Raw genomic sequence first — 20,932 nt, 5'->3', positions numbered from 1 at the left:
ATTTTCTCTATAAGCAGCTGACAGAAGGGGAGCCTTAGAGCAACAGTAAAGTTGTTTCCGTGTCACCAATAAGTTATCGGTTTGAGCCATGGAATCAGCCACTGATTCTTGCGTTAGGGTAGGTTGTCTACATCACACCACTTGGGGTGCGTCCCTTACGCTGACCCTGCATGAATGCGGGATGCTTTGTGCACATGGCATAACCAGCTGACAGTTTAGAGCCTTATCTTCAAGTTGGACTTGGTTTCTCTCTCTTTTTATTTTGCAAGACTTTTCTGGAGTCACTAGACTTTAATCATCCCAATTATGTATGCTTTTCCCATCACTATGGAGTGTTACTTTGATGGCTGAGTAGAGTTAGATAGCCACAGGACTATCATTTTGCAACTTGGGATATGGATTCCATGAATATAAATTTACAATCTAACAAAAGAGAATGAAAAATGATACTTTTATCCTAAAGGATTGAACTTAAATACAGTGATAATGTAAAACTTTTATATATGATTAGCATAACTTATATCCCAGAGGGGATTGGGAAGCTTTGAACACAATCAAAATCTCGTCACGATGGAATCCACGTGTTAAAATACTCCAGGAAAAAATGCACCCCTCTACTTTTTGACTATGTTTATGAGCTTAAATGAAGCGATATGATTTGTGAAAATTTATGTGATCAACCCAAACTTGCTTGAGATGGAGGTGTAGCCGGGTAGATAGTGTTGTAGTTGTAGTGTATTTAACATATTGTAGTGGATAATGTATCTTCTAGGTGTGTAAAAATTATTTTACATATCCGTGTATAGAAGTTGAACTTTATCAACACAAAAAAAAAAAAAAAAAGGAGAAGTAATAGAACTTTGAAAAAAGAGTGACACCTTAAAAGATCACATATTTGTCATTATATCTTTAGTTTTCAGCTGGTACAAATTTTCAAGTACCCCTCATCCACACAGCTCCTCAAGTTAAGATTGGTATTTTAGGATCTACACAATTAATCTTCTTTTCTAATAATCATATTCTGTCTACCTAGGGTTGCACGTTAGATTCCTCTTAACTGTGTCAGAGAACAATTTTTCCTAAAATAAAATTCCCCTTTACCGGGCAGGTTAATGCGTTGGTTTTTTCAATTCCATTATTAAGAAGTGAACAACTCCAATTGAAAAGAATTGTAGAAGTTCAGGTATCTACATATCAGACCCTAATCAATCTATGAGCATATCGACAATTGCTAGCTCCTATAATTCGAATACACATATAAGAAAAGGAAAAAACGTGAACGAGAAAGATGCGGGTTCGATTCCTGCTATCCGCCCAAGATCCAAGATAAAGTAATTTTATTATACCAAATTTTATCAATAGAATTACTTTTTCTCGAAATACGAGGCATCTAAGTCATACAAGTAACATCAATTGCTTGTTGAACCTTGTGAATTGCGATGAAATTCTATTGAATCACTTTATTGAGTATATGTTACCTCCCTTTCCTTGATAACCCTCAAAATCTTCCATCTTTTTCAAACGGAAGAAATCCAAAGATTCTCAGAACATGGAGTGTTAATCAGACACATGTTTAATACTCGTAGCAAGAGCTATCGAACCAACTACTTGTTCGAGGCTACAGTTGCTAGATCATCGCCGGGGAGTAATGGACACTCTGCTATCAGGAATGCTACGTTCTTGTGATTCCATTTAAAGTGATTGGCCACCGCCTCACAGATATGAATCGAATTCATTACATAAGACAACGTAGCTGGTAAACTTCTGATCTAAGGTGTTAATATAAATGTTTAAAAGTTTTGGATAGCATGGCTCTTTGATACACCAGCTTTGCTGGGTTGGAAACCTTGCCACTTGAATCATTCTCATGAGCTGGAAGAGACGAAATTTCTCAACAGTCTAAGTATGTATGATAATGTGACAACTTCCCAGTTCTTCGAACTATAAAGTATATTTGTGACTAAACTTCATGGTCATTGCGGATAATTGGAACTCTGCTTTAGACGAATTTTACATGGACCTAACAAGTGAACAATTTATTACATAAAATTACAACCACTGCAACTAGTGAACCTTTTCTACTGACATGTAATAGGCATTTAGAAATCCATGAAATTTATGTTCCATCAGGGGAAAAAACAAAATTAAGTACCATCTAAACACACAATCGACTCAAACTAGAGTAGCTGACCTTCTTCAGCAAATGTAGAAGATGACTGCAAATTCGTAATCACAAATCTTTAATGATGCCATCTGAGCACCCATACCAGAATAAAACTGACAAGCCATCTAAAGTCAAAGATGGTAATAAACCGGCAAGATGCTATCATTTAAAAGAAATGGCAAACAAAACCAAATCTAGATATAAATAAGTACCATAACAGATCAAAATACACAACTGTCTGACATGCCAAAACCACCATGTAAGAATTAAAAAAAAAAGATGCCCTTGATCTCTCTGAGATCTAACATAGCTAGATCACAAATATAACCAAAAATGGCACAAGAGCAATGTAGCGAGAAAAAAGAAATAGAAAAGAAGCCAGCTATTGAAACAGACAGCTGCACAGAACACAAATGTATCTCCAAGAACCAACCTACAGATAACAAACTATACTACCTCTGCATTCAACAGACATGTGCTCCGCTTTTCAACAACAATGCTTTACCATGACGGGAAGCTCTCAGCAATACCTTTGACCAGCAGATTACTGCAAAATATAATTCAATTTTATAGCAATGATGATTCATATGCAATATGATGAACGAATTGCTGCTGAGTAACTTAGGTTCTATTTCTCTAGCACCTCATTTTCTTCACCTAGTCTTACACGGAGGTTAAAAAATCGAATAGGAGACTACATACTATGATATAACAAACAAGGTATGCCTTCACACTCCTAGTAGCATGTGCATATATTCAATGTCATTCCCTACATCAACATAGGCAAAGAAGATAAAGAGCTCAAATGTTTTGGCAAATACCTGGGGCTGCTGCGAAATTTGTTGCTGTTGCTGTGGAGGTTGTGCATAATTTCCATACCCTGCATAGCCCGCATAGTACATATTTGGATCCTGAACAGGTGGGGCATAACCATAGGCTTCATATCCTGGTGTATACCCATAATAACCACCATACTGGTTTGGATCAACCTGAGGCTGCTGAAAAAGTGAATATATATTTTATATCAGATGCCTGCACAATGGATACAGAAAATCAGAAAATAACACTTGGGTAGAACTATTAACCTGCTTGTTTGAAGGACTACGACCCCATGAAAGGCGGATGCTTTGTCCACCCAGCTGAGTTCCACTTAAAGCTCGTAGAGCTTCCTCGGCACAACTTCTGCCATAACAATGGACAGTATGTTAGTTTTCTTATCACCGAAATTGACAAACTTAAGAAGGTGTGTTACTAAACCTGTCAGCAAATTGAACAAAACCACATCGCTTGCCTACTGGTATTTTTACATGAAGCAATTGCCCATAGTGTCCAAAAACCTGCCTGAGATGATCATCCGTTACATTGGAATCCAAGTTTCCAACGAAAATCTGCAATTGAAATTGTTTAATATGAGTACAGTTTGAGAGAAAACGTTGAATGATGATATAAAGAGAAGTACTGACGGTTGTATTAGTAGGGTCATCCTCATTTTGAGTTCCAAGGGTACTTTGATATGAAGCTGCAAATGAAAGAGCAAAGGTGAGGGGTAGGGTGGAGAACTTTAATGATATGTGTAACATGAGATAAATATTGTACACCAAAGCAAAAAAGGATGCAGTTGAAAAACAAAAGTAAAAGCAACTGTCTCATAAAACAGTAAAACTAGCAGCACCCACAAGTCTTAAAGAACTGTATTTTTTGCAATATGTGATTGAAGAACAAATTGAAGATATGCCATATGTGATTGTCCTTTGACAAGTACAAAGACCAAGAATCAATGGAACAAATTGTATTACAAACAAAATTTTGAGAAAGGATAACAACTTCATAACCCCCTCAAGCCCAATAAAGCAGAAATTGCATCAGATGTGCAACACACATGCTAAACACATTTGGTTCATCAAAGGCCAGGCATATCAAATAATTCAACAACATGGTTTCATTGTATATATCAAACTCGTGGTACTCCACTCTGCATTCAATATTAAACAGACACAAGGTCTGATCATCTGGATAAGAAAAGTAACATTAACATCTCAACTTTCTTAAGTATATGCTCAATTTTATTTTATGTTTTTTTAATTTTAAGTTTGCTTGGAGAAGAGAGGGGATGGATGGAAGAGAAACATGCATAAAGATCAAGATTCGGTGATAGAAGTATTGATCGTAATGTGACATTTTAGGAAAAAGAGCAAAATAGAAAGACATCTTAGAAAAACATGGAAGCATAAGGCACCCTACAAGGAGGAAAACCTCACTTGGTTAGTGTTTGAGATGCTTGCCTAACACAACAGAGATTGGAATAGAGAGGGACAATCACATGAAGTAGATGTCCTATGTGAGGAAGGATACAAAGATGCCAATTATTTCTTCATTCTGCAGATTCAAATATAAGCATCATTTTTATGTCAAACACGCAATAAAATCGGGATATAAAGGTGCTTTTGAAATACAGTGTTTGCAATCCATTCAAAGAACATTGCGGGCAATCAAGAGATATTTGAAAATATCCCTAACACCATCCTTAATATCTTTATTAAAGCTCTCAATGTCTTGACCAAGGAAGGAAAAAAGAGATTCAGAAAATTAATAGTCAAAACTTATCTTGAACTTCAAATATTCATTCAAAAAAAGAGAAGAGAGATTGATATATTTACATATCATGTTACAATACATACACACTCGAATTCCCATTGATATAAAACCACCAGCGGAAAGAAACTATACGATGTATCGTGTATTCAAAAGAGACAAAATGATGGCTTATTAGCTTGTTATGGTGAGAGGAAACTTCTCCCCCTTCACGAGGGGTTTTCTCTAAGACAAATTCATGAGGTAAATGAAGCAAAATTAAGATATCCGTAGATAAAGGACCAGAACATCTTAATTTGACAATTGAGGCCGACACAACAATGCTTGGAGGTACCGTATAGTGAAAATAAAAATGACAGTAGTGGCTGATTAAAATATATCAATATACAAGAATAAAATGGCTGAATAGTAAAGACAGAATAATCCGAAGAACGAGACCCGATAAACAGAAAAAATTGGAGTTGTAATAAGTTAACACCAAGAGGATCCGGTAAAGAGAAAATTTAACCACATTTAGATGACTGACCTACATAACACCAGGCCCTAAAAGGTAATTGGTTCAGCTGAAACAAGCTCCAGGCTCTAAATGATAGAACCTTCCATTACCCTGCTTCGAGACAACCGGAGTTTGATGAGATTTAATACTTCAAAGAGAAGTTTTTTAGTACTTGAAGGAAATAAAATTATACGCTGGTACTTCTCTTCAAAAACTCAAGAGCATAACCAAAGGACAGCAAACATACAAACACCATTTAGCTGAGTGAGACCAAAACAGAGAACTAGTGATCCCAAAATAAACCAATAGCATCTTCAAGCTATCTAAATTCAAACTTCGAGCTCTTTATGAAAACTTAGCACAAAATCAAAGATTCAGACTCTAGGAATAACACAAGTATCAAGCAAGGTAGATGAAATGCATCGTTCTTAACAACTCAAGACATTAAGACATGGCCGTGGAAATACCTTGCATCTGACCACCAGCACTCTTCTTGTTAGCTGCTGGACCAATGCGCATGGGCCTAGTGGAGCAAAACTTTCCATTCATCTCAGTCATAGCACGTAATTGCTCACTCTCATCTCCGAATCTAACAAATCCATAACCCTTTGTGTGTCCAGTTGCCCTATCTGTTACAATCTTGGCACCCTTGACCGAGGGATAGTTGGCCCGGAATGTCTCCTGAAGCATGTAATCTGTGACATCAGCTGCCAAGTCTCCAACAAATATGGTGTACTCAGGACCATTATCTGCACGTTTTTCACCCGAACCGAGTGATGCCCAGTTGAGCCTAAAATTTTGCTCAATATTAGGCATCAAGGTGCCATTGTATGCTTGTAGATTCCTTTCAGCAGCTGCATGACTATTAAACTCAATAAAGCCATAACCCTCTGATTGTTGAGTTTGCTTGTTACGAATAACTTTAGCAGAGACCACCTGCATAACCAGCTAACAGTTAATGCTTTCTCGCTCAACTACCACCAAAGGGGAAAAAGCAGAGAAAGGGGAAAGAAGAAGACTGCTAATAGTTGCAAACTTTTGCGCACAATATAGCAAAAGGAGAGAACAAATTTTGTATATGCTTACAAGCATGCACGTAAAGGTATCCACTATGGGAGGCAAGCACAAATTTGCAGCACAAGTTGTATATCGAAGTGTTAGCCCCCAAGGGAGTCCACATTGGCTGGTACCAGTAAGTAAACTCATCAATTATTGAATCAAAGATACCAACTAATGATAGCACTAATATCATATAAGTAACTTAAAGCTCAATTATTTTTGTCGAATAACAGCATACAAGGACATCAGAACCAATGGACTAGCCTTTTCACAAAATTTAATAACAATTGGTTATCGAAAAAAGATGTGCCCTTTTTAATCATTACTACCCAAACCTCTAGCATTTTCTTGAATATTTTCCCTCACACGACTCACGAGTTACATGATTAGAGGAAATTACAAAAGAAGGTGCTACTTTACACCTCACAACAAACTCTGCTTAAAGTTGTCTTAAAGTTAACTACCATTTACCAAACAACAGAATACAAGTTAGTACTGTATATAAACTTTATTGAGAAAATTTTACTGAAAATTAAAATTTTTTGGGAAAAGGTTACTGCATACTACTGCAAAGTATTCGCTTTCCTCAAATAAACATAGAAGACATTCAGTAGAAATCAATCCAAAGCATATGACCACAGCAAACACTTATCAATTCTCAAAAATATAAAAAAGATCCAATCTTCCCCATAAAACTTATAGTAGTTTTTCACATTAAAGACACGTGTCTTGCATTAATTGGCTCGGTAAAAACACCCTGTCCAGGTAAGTTTTATCATTCATATAGCCTGCCAGCTAGTTCAGATTGAGCACTTATTTTAATATCTAACATAATCTGAACAGAATCATTAGCAAGCATATAAACATGTCAATACTAACTTGTACTGTAACTAATAACAATAACGAAAAGAGGACAACAATGTAATGTCACAAGCTTTGATTACACATAGAATACCTCTCCAGTTTGCGCGAAGCAGTTATATAGGTACTGTTCATCCATCCAAAACTGTAGATCTCCAATCCAAAGTGTACGGATCTCATCAGCACTGGTCGGCTGAGCCGCGGATGCCGTGTACTGAGATTGCTGTTGTTGTTGAGGTGGTGGTGCTCCGCCTTGCTGCGGTGGTTGCTGATAATAGTATCCGGATTGCTGAGGCGGCGGAACCTGGTACGCTGGCTGCGCCTGTTGTGGCTGCTGAGCCATCCACTGTTGTTGGTACTGTGGCGCCGCCGCCATTGGTGGTGGAACCATTGAACTTGCGGGTTGCATCGTGTTGAAACCCTAGCGGAACCCTAGAAGGAATATGTGTGGATGATGTGAGAGAGGAGGACAAAAGAGATATTGAAAGGAGAGAAATAGATATTTTGTAGCGGAGTATGATACAGCTGAAAAGGGTATTATGGGCATGCGCGGCTTTTGTTCCTTGGTGATGTGATAGTTTTGACCCATATCAACCTTCTAAATTTAGTAAAAATAAATTCTTACAACAATTAAGGATTGTTTGGTTCCCTAACGTCAATCCATGATTGCTTGTCCACTAAACTAGAAACAATGGAGTATCTATTTTTATTTGTCCAATTTTAAAAATTTAAGAGATAATTTATCATTTTATATCTATTTTATCCTTATTATTTTTCAATATTTTAAATTTATAATAATCAAAGTTAGTTTTTCAATGATAATAGCTGGGAGTGATATAATAATATTATTATTTTACTAATTATTTCTTAAAGATTGTGGCTAGTCAAACATGAATAATAGCTTGTTTTGGCGGTGCTTTTGTTTTTTAGCTAAAAGTATTATTTTTGGTTAAAAGTATTTTTTTTTCAAAGTTAAGATATTTGGCCAGACTCTTAGAAGGGGGAAAAGTATTTTTGTGTAGAAGCAGATGTTGTTTTTGAGAATTAGAAAAAAAGTTTCTTCCCAAAAATACTTTTGAGAAAAATATATTTAGAATCACTTTTTAAAAGTCTGATCAAATACTAATTGTTGCACAAAAGTGTTTTTCAAATTCATTAGCCAAACTCAAACTGGTTTAGTTTTTTAAAAAGTACTTTTTAAAATAGACTAATTTTAAAAGCACGCCCAAACAGGCTATAAGTAAACATGGACAGAAGTAGTATTTGCTAATGTTAAACGGTGAATAATAACATTTAGAATGACAAGTATGACCGGTTTAATGATATTTTGTCTTTAGATATTCTTGTTCACTTATTATTAAATGCACATATTTTTATTCACGCATCTTGTATAAAATTAATCTATTGAATTCATCATAAGTTATAATGTTTAATACTGCCAATGAAACATTAGATTAGTCATATGGATATTATCTTTTTAAAGTGACCAACCAAACTCTACCTAGTAATGCGCATACGGCCAACCAAAAAATATTGTGCTTACTTAACTAGAATTTTATGAGGGGATTATTAATTAGTATGATCAACCCCTAGGGCATATTATAGTCATTTTGGGGGAGCACTTGTGGATGGGACAGAGAGATGTTCAGCCGCATATTTGTCCATGACAGGGGCAACTTTAAAGGTGGTCCGATATTAGATTCTGAAGAATCAACGGTTTTATTGTTGACTCATTCAAAAGAAACTAATCGTTTTGACTTTGATTAGTCAATATGAGTGCGGAGGGTGTTGTACTCCTCTTCGTACCAATCCAAGTTATTTCATGAATAAAATGAAACCAATTAACCAACCAACAAAATCACTTGTTACAAGTAAGGTCTTGTTATTGCATCGAAAGAGATAAATTGTGACTAATCTGGCTAACATTGAACTTAGAAAAATGAAATGGTTCAATAATAATATATGGCCTAAAGTCAAAAATTAATGAGAGGTCTAAACCTATTTAATAAGACTAAATAGTATATAAAATAAAAAATAAGATTAATATATGTTCTTATTTGAATTTTATCCTTCCACTTTTTGCGATGCGGAAATGTTAATTTAACAGTCAATTTCTTCTAGTATTTATTTTTTCAATTTAAAACATGACAAATTCATTTGATATATCATTTGCTGAGGAACCAGTAGTGACGAGGCCAGTTGCTGTGAAATTTGCTGCTCCTACTGTTAATATTCATATAATCAATGCCACAAATTTTAGCTGCACGTTAATTGCACTGGCTTAAGCTTGTATGGATATATAAAGAAATCAAGGTAACAAAGAGATTTTTGAAACCAGAAATGGTCTTTATTAAATTTAGAGAAAACAAGTTGATTGAAAAGCAAAATAAAACTGACAACAAAATTGTGAAATAAGTCACTTAAGGCGTATCACCTATCACTAGTTAATTAGGTTGACTAATACAATGGGATCCTATAGTACAGGACACACAGCAATACACCAATAGTGAAACAGTACTAGAGATGAGAGTGAGACCAAGGACAAAACCAACCACATTGAATTGATGAGACTAATAAATTTTTCTATTATATAGAAAAGGGAAGATGGTCGATCAAGGGTAAAAAAGTCATTTAACCATGTCATAAAATGTGTTGCACGCATTCACTCCAATTTCACTTTTATTCTAATACCAACACTAACTCATTCTAGAAATTTCATTCTTTCATCTCTCTTGTTCATTCCAACCAACAAGAGAGAAATATGATTCTTGCATAAATTTGGACTTCTTTTTGACTTCTCATCATATTTTTATCTGGGTGTGGCAATTTCAGGTTAGCATTTGCATCAATCTTTTGCCCTAATCTTCTTCAGATTCTCTTCAGATTTCCAATTTCATGGCTTAATTCATGGTTGTTTTCTTATTATTCTATCTAACTTTCTCTTCAATGTCTTTGAGCATTATTTTCTTCCTTTGAATCTCATTATTTTGTTCTGGTCATCTGTTTGTCCTATGTTGTTTTCTATTTTTTATCGATATGATGAAATTATTGATCTCTGATTCACCGAAGAATTTTACTAAGTAAATGATTTGCAGTCTGACCGGTTAACATGTAAATAAAAATCATCCTAAAGCTTAGTTCTCAAATGATAGAATATGAATATATGCCTTTTACGGCAACAAGGTATACTACAAGGTAAATCAGTCCTCTAAAGAATGATCTCTTATACACAATTTGTTTGTTCAACGGGATGCATTAGCAATTGATGACGGGACCAATAATCTTTGGTTGTAATGCATCGTTGGATTATTTATATAAGACCACATCTTACTAGAATGGTCCATTTGCCTAAATATGTGGAGTTCTGAAAGACTTTCTGATTTCTATAATCTTATGTTAAGTTGCATTTTGCTTGAGGAATGTGTTTTATATCTCTCGGCATTGAAAACATTTTTACTACAAATGAAGAGTGTTTTCTATTCAAATTTAAACTTTAGTAGAAGTCTATTAATTCACTGACTTTTATATAAACCTGATATAAAGAGCAGCCTAATGACTTGAGTTATCCCTTGATGGAGTAATATTGTTTCAGATTCATTGCAGCAAGCTGCTTCTCTATTTTTTTAGTACCGTCACATGGACGTGTCTGATACTGAATAATCTTAGTTGAAGCACTAGATTTTTCTTGCTAAAAATGCAGGGAATCACTGCTTGTTGAAGAATGAGCAACTCTTGATAAGGTACCACTAATTTTACTATATATGTACTTTATCAAAAAAAATTAATATACATGTAATGCCTATATAAAATTTTATTTAGTTTGAAGTTCAGTCCCTTGGAAAATTAGTTTTTGTATTGCGCCTTTTTTTAATCGAGTTGTACTAAAGAATAGATATAATTAGAAAAGAGATATTAATTTTAAAGGAAAATATTATGAAGTCCATATTTTTCTTGCATTATAGATTTATTTTTATTTTGTTTGTTCATTGCTTTTTTTTTTTTAATACTTTGCGCTAATAGACCTGCCTAAGTATGTGGAGTTCTGAAAGACTTTCTGATTTCTATAATCTTATGTTAAGTTGCATTGTGCTTGAGGAATGTGTTTTATATCTCTCGGCATTGAAAACATTTTTACTACAAATGAAGAGTGTGTTCTATTCAAATTTAAACTTTAGTAGAAGTCTATTAATTCACTGACTTTTATATAAATCTGATATAACGAGCAGCCTAATGACTTGAGTTATCCCCTGATGGAGTAATATTGTTTCAGATACATTGCAGCAAGCTGCTTCTCTATTTTTTTAGTACCGTCACATGGACGTGTCTGATACTGAATAATCTTAGTTGAAGCACTAGATTTTTCTTGCTAAAAATGCAGGGAATCAACTACTGCTTGTTGAAGAATGAGTAACTCTTGATAAGGTACCACTAATTTTACTATATATGTACTTTATCAAAAAAAAAAAATTAATATATATGTAATGCCTATATAAAATTTTATTTAGTTTGAAGTTCAGTCCCTTGGAAAATTAGTTTTTGTATTGCACCTTTTTTTTTAATCGAGTTGTATTAAAGAATAGATATAATCAGAAAAGAGATATTAATTTAAAGGAAAATATTATGAAGTCCATATTTTTCTTGCATTATAGATTTATTTTTATTTTGTTTGTTCATTGCTTTTTTTTTGTTTAATAAAGCCCACACTTTTATTGTACTTTGCACTAATAGACCTGCCTAAGTAGTGGAGTTCTGAAAGACTTTCCGATTTCTATAATCTTATGTTAAATTGCATTGTGCTTGAGGAATGTGTTTTATATCTCTCGGCATTGAAAACATTTTTACTACAAATGAAGAGTGTTTTCTATTCAAATTTAAACTTTAGTAGAAGTCTATTAATTCACTAACTTTTATATAAACCTGATATAAAGAGCAGCCTAATGACTTGAGTTATCCCTTGATGGAGTAATATTGTTTCAGATTCATTGCAGCAAGCTGCTTCTCTATTTTTTTAGTACCGTCACATGGACGTGTCTGATACTGAATAATCTTAGTTGAAGCACTAGATTTTTCTTGCTAAAAATGCAGGGAATCACTGCTTGTTGAAGAATGAGCAACTCTTGATAAGGTACCACTAATTTTACTATATATGTACTTTATCAAAAAAAATTAATATACATGTAATGCCTATATAAAATTTTATTTAGTTTGAAGTTCAGTCCCTTGGAAAATTAGTTTTTGTATTGCGCCTTTTTTTAATCGAGTTGTACTAAAGAATAGATATAATTAGAAAAGAGATATTAATTTTAAAGGAAAATATTATGAAGTCCATATTTTTCTTGCATTATGGATTTATTTTTATTTTGTTTGTTCATTGCTTTTTTTTAATAAAGCCCACACTTTTATTGCACTTTGCGCTAATAGACCTCGAGCGCCTTTTAAAATTTTTTGCCTTTAACAATAGTGGTAACGACAATCATTATTATCGTTTCTCTTTTCTCTATATTCTTTCCAACTTCTTGACTTTGCAGATCTTTTAAGAATTTACAAGCGTCATTCCCACTTAGAATTTACCTCATTGAAACGGCTTTATACTCAAAAGTTGGAAAAAAATTTAATTGTCACGGTCATGGAAGGCTCGACGCTCCTCATCTGTACTTTCAGAAAGGCTATGAATGATCTACCTTGATACCATTTATGTGATCCCTCAACATATATCTTTTATGTATTTATGTTTATCCTTATGATGGAAAAGCCTAAATCTCTACAAGCAGTTTTTAAAACAAGCAGTTGGGATTTTAGCTTTATTCTCTCATGAAATACACTAGAAAAGTCACTGATGTTGCTTATAATTTGCTTACTGTAATTTCTATTTTCTACATAGGTTGTGTGAGTCTTCATGCACTAGCATATACTATTTACACTTTCGGATTTAAGTTCTTCATAACGTTATACTATTCTCTCATATTAAGTTTTATTTGTGAGTTACAACACAATAAATCTATAGCACACTACACTATTGTCATGAGATATTTTATATTCTATGAATTTATGTACTAAGACTGAGGACAAACTAAAAACAAGGATGGTTTAGCATTGATTATTGTGGAGTGTATTTGGTAACTGTGACATGATCTAACTTTCTTCTTTTTTTTTGTTCATAAATCATTGCAAAGTGATTATAACGTGTTACAAAATTGATGCGCTTATTAGGAAAAAAATATTGCAAATTGATAATAAGAACAAAGTAAGAAATTGAAAAAGAAAAACATAATACTTAGACTGAGTGCATTTCATACATGTGATGCTGTTGTGGACAAAATAATACAGAATAGTCATTGATGTTACTTGATTTATCAAGCATTCAAAATTCATATTGATTAAATTCTAATCGGAAGTTTCAAGATTAATCACCATTTTAAGTTGACTATATCTTGAAGGACATTTTCTGTTTAATTACATCTTCTCCAATATTTCATGAAATCTAACTTGTTTTCATTTTTTGAATTTGGTATAGATTGATTATTCACTAAAGAGCGAAGTTCAAAGGAGTCTGATGAGTGAGGTATGTATATTTGTCTTGAGCAATAACAACTCCCTGAACATATTTAGATTTAAGGAATGTGCTATGTAGCAATAATGTCTTGAAGAGTTGTACTCTGCACAAATAATTATTTGGTTTCTTTGAATATCTGACTTATGGAACTTCAGTTTGGCACTTGTAGTGTTATTTAGTAGAAAAAAGTAGGTTCTTTTGCCTTCTCATTTTCCCTCCTTTTTGTGATGAGTAATAAAAAGAAAGTTTATTTACAAGCACCAATACTAAATGATGTTATAAAAAAGAGCAGTCCAATATACAAGACATCCCGTATTCAGGCAGGATCTGGAGAAAGGTCGCACCCCAAGAGGTGTTGATGTAGACAGCCTACCTTAATGCAAGCATTAGTGGCTGCTTCCACAGTACGAACCCGTGACCTCATATGGAGATAAATTACCATTTGCTCCAAAGTTCCTCTTCTAAGATAATGCTGAGATATAAAAAATCCAGTATAAGTCCATATTTTATTTTTATAGTGGTGATAGAAACTGTATCAATGTATCTACTTTCATAACCGTGTATGTTCTTGATAATTTGCTACTCATATGATTGTGCTTATTTCTTTCTTTTACTTAAGGGTAAGTAAAATGTATCGACCAACTTTTTGGAGATCATTTGCATTAAATTTTGGTATATCCATATAATTTTAGGAGTTAGCTTATCAAAGAAAAAGAACCAAGGAATTGCATTTCTCCAATTTTTCCGTAATTGTTGACCGATTTAATCTTAAGGATAGGAGGATCTTATACTCTTTAATTTATGATGCATCCTTAAATTATAGTAATAGTGTCTTCTCCTTTAATGACATTGTTCGATCTTCTCTAAAGGGGGTGTACCTCGACACTTGGGTATAGTCTTCTAGAGTAGTTTGTTTTCCCTTGGGGTCTCTCTCCCCCTCTTGTCTCTAACTTATCTTTATATCATGGTATTTTTCAAATTTGTGGTGCGGGACTTGTATTAATTAATATTTTCAATAGAAAAAATGTTTAATATTTTGTTCTCTTTTCAGAATAGGAGCAAGAAGCTCTTTTGATGGAGGTCAGGACGAATACAAAGTGGTGATGTTTCCGGGCTTCCAGCAATGCACAAATTTTTACAATAATCTTTATGGTTCTTAATGGGATTATGTGATTTATGTTGTTCGTACATGCATGGTGTAAGTACTCAAAAACATAATACATCTGGTTGATCATGTGGTATAAAATGATGGGTAGGAGATGAGGAATTAGTCATATGCTTTGATTAATAGAGAAGCACAACAAAATGAAATATTAGCTCAATTTTACACACGTCGGCCAGCCCCTAGGGAAGTAATATATAGTTTTATGTTTCTATCACTATTGATCAAAACCAGCATTATTCTGTTGTGTTTGTGAAATTTTTGTTATCCTTAACCATTTATTGCTATTTCGAATCTTAATCACATGTAAACACACGATTACAGTTTAAATTGTTGGGCCCGTGCATAATCATCTAGTGTACAAATATTCAAAAACCTCAAAACCACAAACAAAACTGTAAGGACGGCAGCTCTGTGTAACTGGCGAAAGAATTGAGATATTCCACGGTTTACACTCCTTGATCCTCTTCTCCAGCAGAACTCCACTAGCTTTGATTGCTGCAACCATCGGGAAATTACACGACCAATGATATGAGTCTGTTGCAGCTAACGGATAGGGTGGTATTGAGCAGATACTCTTTTGGGAGGCAGTTTTCGCAGGATGTAAAGCACAAGAGCTGAAGGAAGAATTTCCACGAGCTGCCACCACAGAAGAACGTGATCTCAGAGAGAGAGAGAGAAAGAGAGCGAAGGAGGGATATAGTGTAACCAAGGAGCATGGAAAAGTAAACAATGCATACCATGTAATATATCAGATTTAGAACTGGATGATCCAAGACGTCTAGTGTCGCATCAGCATCAAAAGCCGATAACACAACCTGCAGTGAGAAAGATTAGCAGCAATAAAGAAGTTTCACAGGCATGAAAGCCAGTGGCACTGACATTAATAACTATTGGGTCATTTGAAAGAGGATTTGATCCTTGGCTGGATACTAATACCTCTAAAAGTAAGGAACTATTATGGGATTAAGGCCGCCTTGACTCTCAGGCTCAAAGCAACAGTTGGTTTTAAACCTAACCTTTTTCCGTATCAAATATCTATACTCAGGCGCCTCTATGTGATAGGGTAGTTCTTTTTTTTCCTTTCTTGCTGTAGGAGGCGAGCGTGGCGGCAAGTGTGGGCATAACTTAAATCTTATTATGTTAAAATAACCACAACTTTTCACCTCTGACTTGCGAAAGCAACCAATTAAACCTTGATGCCCTTTGATTTCCTCATAGGCGAGCTGATAGAGTTGTTTGATCAATGTTTAGGCAAATTTAATTGGCACGTGGAGGCCATTAAGTGGCCGCAAAATAAAAGGTTAACAGTATATATAGAAGAGAAAAGGAGAGGGAAAAGAGCCTTACCACAAAGCATCTAATGAGGAAACAAGTGAAACAAATGGCAGTTACAGATCCAACCTGCAATCATAGACATTTCATATCCATGTGAAACACCTTAGAGCAAGAGACCTTGAGAAGTACAATGTCATGCATTATCTGTAATATTTATGCATGCATTCAACTCTACTGACATAAATGAGACTTGCACATCTGACAAAAGCATATCAAATAACAAGAGAATAATTCAATTCTTAGAAGTAAAGGATTTTTAGAATAAGCAGGTCAACAAAGAAAATGTTTTATTGAAGTTGGTAGGTGTAGCAACTAGCAATATTGTGCATGCATTTCATCCTCCAATTTCAATTAACAAAAAGTATAGGCATTCATTAGCTAACAGATCTTGACAAGAATCTCATCTCCCTAAGTACTCAAGCGAAATTTTGTTATTATCAATTCTTGGTTGTTCATCTGTAGAGGAACCCCAAAAACGAAAGCACATAAAAGTGCATCCGTTTTGACATATACTTTAAATAATCAGCTGCATTCCCATTGAACCAACCGTACAGTGAATGCACATAGTTCTTTCTCAGTTTATAAAGACACTTTGCATATTATTGTATACATACATCAAATTAGCTTTTGACTGTTTCCATGATGATTACAGTGCTAATTTCAATAGACATGCAGTGGCAGATTTTGTCATTTCTTCGTACATTCTGCTATAGCTGAAAAATCCCAGAAGAGAATGAGCAAAACCATCACGACTCATAGACTTCCAAGTTTTAAGTGAATTTTTCCTAAATGGTGGGTAGGGGAGAGAATTTTGTTTTTTAGGAAAGAATTTGAAAAATTACATGCATGCGTTTACCGCACTACACCTATCCAAAGAACACCAAACAAGTTCTATCCAACTAGTAAGAAGATAAATGGTTGAAGGCGCAAACCTCATGAAGCTTCTTTCTTCTCCCTTTAGATTCAATGGGGAAGCGTCTCAGCATAGAAAATAACCTGATGATAGTAAAAAGATGAAGTCCACAAGAACAAGTATACAAAATCAGTTATGTCTAAGGTATGACGTAAGGTTGTACGACTTAAGAAGATAAATGCACCAAGAAATAGCAGTTAGTTCACCTTCCACCATACAGCAAAAATCCTAATGCAGCAATAAATGATACAACTGCACCAAATGTAATGAAATGATAAGATTAATGAGCAAGTAAACTCTGAAAACAGTTCTAACTTTCGGTATATATAAGAAACTGAATATAAAGATTCACCTGCTATAAATATCTTCCCAATGAATTCCACAGTGCTATTGTCGTTTATCCAGAGGTACGCCCAGATACAAGCCTGATGCAAAACAATTTTTTTAGTTTTATATACTGAGACAGAAGTTAAGAGACTCGAGTAGCGCGTCAACTTTGGTGCAAGGGAGTCGGTTAGGCTATTCACCTAGAAATCAAGAATAATGAACTACTTTATCTTTATAAGCGCTCTATTCCTAACAGAATGGAAGATACCGGGAATTAGGATAATGTAATCCCTGTTTCAAGGCTAAATTTACTCCAGTATTATTAACATTCTCGGAAGCAAAATAAATATAGTATTACAAAAATGAATTACCAATATCTAATCCAGTATATATCCTTACTAAGTAACAAAGAAAGGCTACTAGTAAATGAAGAGGCAAAGCATATAGCAAACCTGTATGAAGTATATTGCACCATTTACTGAAATATAGAAGGTTCTCAGCTTATCTGTTGGTAAACTCCTAGCCTGATCATTTATACAAGCGCAAATGTTAGAATTGATGGGTCAATATTATGCCTGCAGGATGCTACAGATTCACTTGCCTGGTGATATATCTCAGCCCAAAATAGAACAAGAAGTGTATACGCTGAGAAGAAAAGCAGGCCCGGTAGATCCAATAATACCAAAGTCAGCACCTGGTTTAACATGGAGTAAATATTTATGTTGACCCGGAAACAACAGCGAAGCAGCTCAAGAGGCAGTAGTGGTATGTATTAAATTCTTCTTCTCACATCATTAACCCCAAAAACATAATGGGTAAAACAGCTGTCACCACAATGAGTCCTGGAGTTACATTTGCAAACTGCAGTCTTATTCTATGTAAATTTTCGTATTTTCTTGCCTTTAGGCCCATCTAACACTTTGATCCCAGCTAATTTGGTGGTAGCTACAGCTACTAATTTATGCATCAATATAATCAAGACAAAGAAAAAAGATAACTTTTAAGTAAAGTGATAGAAAACCAGTCATGTGGTTATCAAGGTGCTATTCATGGACTAAATTTTTTCCTAGTATAGAGCTCATAGGGGGCTAATAGGTTTTAAAGCTAAATGCTGAAGGTAGCAACTAAATTTCTACAGTTCGGGAAAGAATCCACAAACTTAAAGTGTTTGCCCAATTTTAGCACTGTCAACTATTCCCAATAGTTGAGACCTGTAGAAGATGGAGTAGTTACGGTAATCTTTAGAAGTAATATGAAATAAAAAATCTAAACAAATTTTAATTAAATAAGCTCACAGATTAAACATAGAAGGCCGGCCATTATTGACATGTATATTGCTAGTAGACTATAAGATTAGTCAGTGAGCGGGATATTACCTTCAGAAACAACAAAATTTAAACAGGTAAAAAAACTTGGGAGGAAATTGAATATAACGACAGGCAATTTATTCAAGTAAATATAAATTGTCAAGTGCTATTGAAACAGAACATGAAGACAGCAGAACTATAGTTGTTAAAGTCACAACAAAAAACATCACGGATAATCCAAAGAACTTACCTTGGGATGGAACAAAAACACTTGTTTGTGAAATCCAAAGACAATGGCACGAACTGAGGAAAGTAGATTTATATTTAAAATCAATTCACTGATCCAAAAATTCCAACATATTATTTATGCTAAGTGCTAACTCTGTGTTACCTCCATTTACAACAAAGTTCATGAGATGGAAAACCTTTTGTGTCGTCCAACCATATTCAGGTACTCTCAACTGTATTCTTATTAATTGAATCTGCACATGGTCAACACATACACTCAAACAGAAGTCCTACATCCAACTGAGAATCGTGGAGAAAGTAAATTTGATACACCACAAAAGTAGGTAAAATACATCCATCAACTAATGGCATGCAACTAATGAAACCAAGCCCCCCCCCCCCCCCCCCAAAAAAAAAAAATATAATAATAATAATAATAACAACAACAGTAAACTAAACAGCAATTAATCATAGTTAAACCCCAGTAATTCAGTTTCCACAGAATCCCAAGACCTTACCTACCAAACATCCCTATCTGCAACAAGTATTGAACTTTGTATCATCAACTAAACAGCAGTTTCATCATAAAGATGTTATTTTTTCAACTCCCCAACTTCACTGAGATAGATAAATTCAGAAAAAAACTAAATCTTGACAATTACCCACGTACAATTTAAATTCATAATACAAAACACATTCTTTCTTGTAATCATAATACAGTGAGAATTAGAGAGAGAGAGAGAGAGAGAGAGAGAGAGAGAGAGAGAGAATAATTACAAGGGCAACGGAGGAGACAAGAGCAAAGGCAGAACAGAGAGAGTAGAAAATTCCATCTTGCCATTCAACTGATTCATTGATCTCCTCCCACCACTTTGGCCCTAGACCAAATTCAAGTGGTATTCTTGTCATTTCAGTTTCTGGGTATTCCCTCTTGTCTTCTCACAAAGTCAAACAAACAGATATAAACAGAATTTTGACGCGACTTACTACAAAGATTGAAAGAACGAGAGAGAAAGATTTTAGAGAGGAAACTGAAGAACGTGTTCGCGTGCTAGATTGAATGATATGACAACAAGAAAAAGAACAATTTGGTGGGGGGGGGGGGGGGGCACAGGGGGAAGAATAGTGAAAAAAGGAAGAATGGAGGTTCAGGTTGTTCCTGGATTTTGCTGATTATTATAAATTAGTAAATTACAACATGGAATTCTTTTGTTTAGCTGTTTTTTAATTTATTTATTACTCCGTACTAGCTTGATGTAGTAGTACGATATTGAAATTGTCATCAAAATAATACCATTCTGCATGTTTTCTCGAAATTCACTTATTAAAAAACATGGGTATCGCCCCTAAAAGTTAATTAAGTGATATAAATTTTAAAAAATAAGAGTTCAAAATCTAATTGATATGAAATATAGGAGTAGGAGATTTTTTTTATATGCCTAAACCTTATTAGGAGGAGTTATTTAATATATATGCTCGCAGTAGGTAGCAATTACTCAAATACTCAACAAAATAATTTTAAGTAGAGTTATCCGATACTTATGTCGTGGAAATAAACAAATATTCAATGAAATATGTAGAGAGTCCGCAAAAAGTGACAAGTATACAAGAAAATATTTATTCATTCTAGTGTTCTAATGATTCTCACGAATTCACTTGATGATTTGTTCAAACGTGTAGTCAAGACTCCTCTCTAGATTAAATCTTAACTCTACAAGGTGAACTAATATAAGTACTGTGAAAATATGCAAGCATGCCTTAATAGATTAGTCTTTAGGAAAATGTCTCTCGAATATTCTTCTAACTTGATTTATTCAACAATTCAACAAGCTCTTTCAATTACTTAAAAAAAAATCACTGAATTAAACCAAACAAAACAATGCAAAGATAATTCCGTATTGAATTGATGGAAAAATCATGAAATCGTAAGTC

At 34.3% G+C, this 20,932-nt stretch overlaps 2 protein-coding genes and 1 long non-coding RNA gene across 4 annotated transcripts; 1 reads left to right on the top strand and 2 right to left on the bottom strand.

Annotated features, from left to right (window-relative positions):
• Window positions 1-2,329: 2,329 nt before the first annotated feature.
• On the bottom strand, window positions 2,330-7,675 carry LOC104226204 (polyadenylate-binding protein RBP45-like). The gene is made up of 7 exons (XM_009778127.2): window positions 7,267-7,675; window positions 5,720-6,188; window positions 3,628-3,683; window positions 3,422-3,552; window positions 3,250-3,346; window positions 2,986-3,162; window positions 2,330-2,711 (listed from the first exon to the last, which is right to left on the bottom strand). The coding sequence occupies exons 1-7, from the start codon at window positions 7,579-7,581 to the stop codon at window positions 2,709-2,711; spliced, it is 1,248 nt and encodes a 415-aa protein (XP_009776429.1). The 5' UTR covers window positions 7,582-7,675; the 3' UTR covers window positions 2,330-2,708.
• A 2,189-nt stretch (window positions 7,676-9,864) lies between these two features.
• LOC104226178 (uncharacterized) lies at window positions 9,865-15,117 on the top strand. Of its 2 annotated transcripts, none has more exons than XR_710794.2 (6): window positions 9,865-10,004; window positions 10,851-10,912; window positions 11,551-11,594; window positions 12,258-12,297; window positions 13,687-13,734; window positions 14,777-15,117. It is a non-coding gene; the product is annotated as an uncharacterized lncRNA (long non-coding RNA). The 2 variants fall into 2 exon arrangements; XR_710789.2 differs by having other exon boundaries at window positions 9,879-10,004; window positions 10,873-10,912; window positions 14,777-15,056.
• Window positions 15,073-20,150, bottom strand: LOC104226223 (tobamovirus multiplication protein 1-like). The gene is made up of 11 exons (XM_070152913.1): window positions 19,778-20,150; window positions 19,164-19,254; window positions 19,023-19,075; window positions 18,067-18,159; window positions 17,918-17,989; window positions 17,491-17,563; window positions 17,345-17,390; window positions 17,158-17,221; window positions 16,238-16,291; window positions 15,628-15,705; window positions 15,073-15,526 (listed from the first exon to the last, which is right to left on the bottom strand). Exons 1-11 carry the CDS (start codon window positions 19,907-19,909, stop codon window positions 15,434-15,436), a joined length of 849 nt encoding a protein of 282 aa, XP_070009014.1. The 5' UTR covers window positions 19,910-20,150; the 3' UTR covers window positions 15,073-15,433.
• Window positions 20,151-20,932: the final 782 nt, after the last annotated feature.

Source organism: Nicotiana sylvestris, chromosome 8, assembly GCF_000393655.2.
Source record: "Nicotiana sylvestris chromosome 8, ASM39365v2, whole genome shotgun sequence".
Lineage (NCBI taxonomy): Eukaryota > Viridiplantae > Streptophyta > Magnoliopsida > Solanales > Solanaceae > Nicotiana > Nicotiana sylvestris.
The sequence above is the reverse complement of the archived record's forward strand: the minus strand, read 5'-3'. Positions and strand labels throughout refer to the sequence as shown.

Excerpts from the sequence above, each read along its gene's own strand:
- LOC104226204 (XM_009778127.2), bottom strand. The coding sequence starts at position 7,581 with ATGCAACCCGCAAGTTCAATGGTTCCACCACCAATGGCGGCGGCGCCA. Across the intron at positions 6,189-7,266 it reads GCTTCGCGCAAACTGGAGAG|GTGGTCTCTGCTAAAGTTAT; the intron begins GTATTCTATGTG and ends CTGGTTATGCAG. Across the intron at positions 3,347-3,421 it reads TTTGTTCAATTTGCTGACAG|AAGTTGTGCCGAGGAAGCTC; the intron begins GTTTAGTAACAC and ends TTGTTATGGCAG.
- LOC104226223 (XM_070152913.1), bottom strand. The coding sequence starts at position 19,909 with ATGACAAGAATACCACTTGAATTTGGTCTAGGGCCAAAGTGGTGGGAG. Across the intron at positions 19,076-19,163 it reads GAACTTTGTTGTAAATGGAG|TTCGTGCCATTGTCTTTGGA; the intron begins GTAACACAGAGT and ends TACTTTCCTCAG. Across the intron at positions 17,222-17,344 it reads TTTTTGCTGTATGGTGGAAG|GTTATTTTCTATGCTGAGAC; the intron begins GTGAACTAACTG and ends TACTATCATCAG.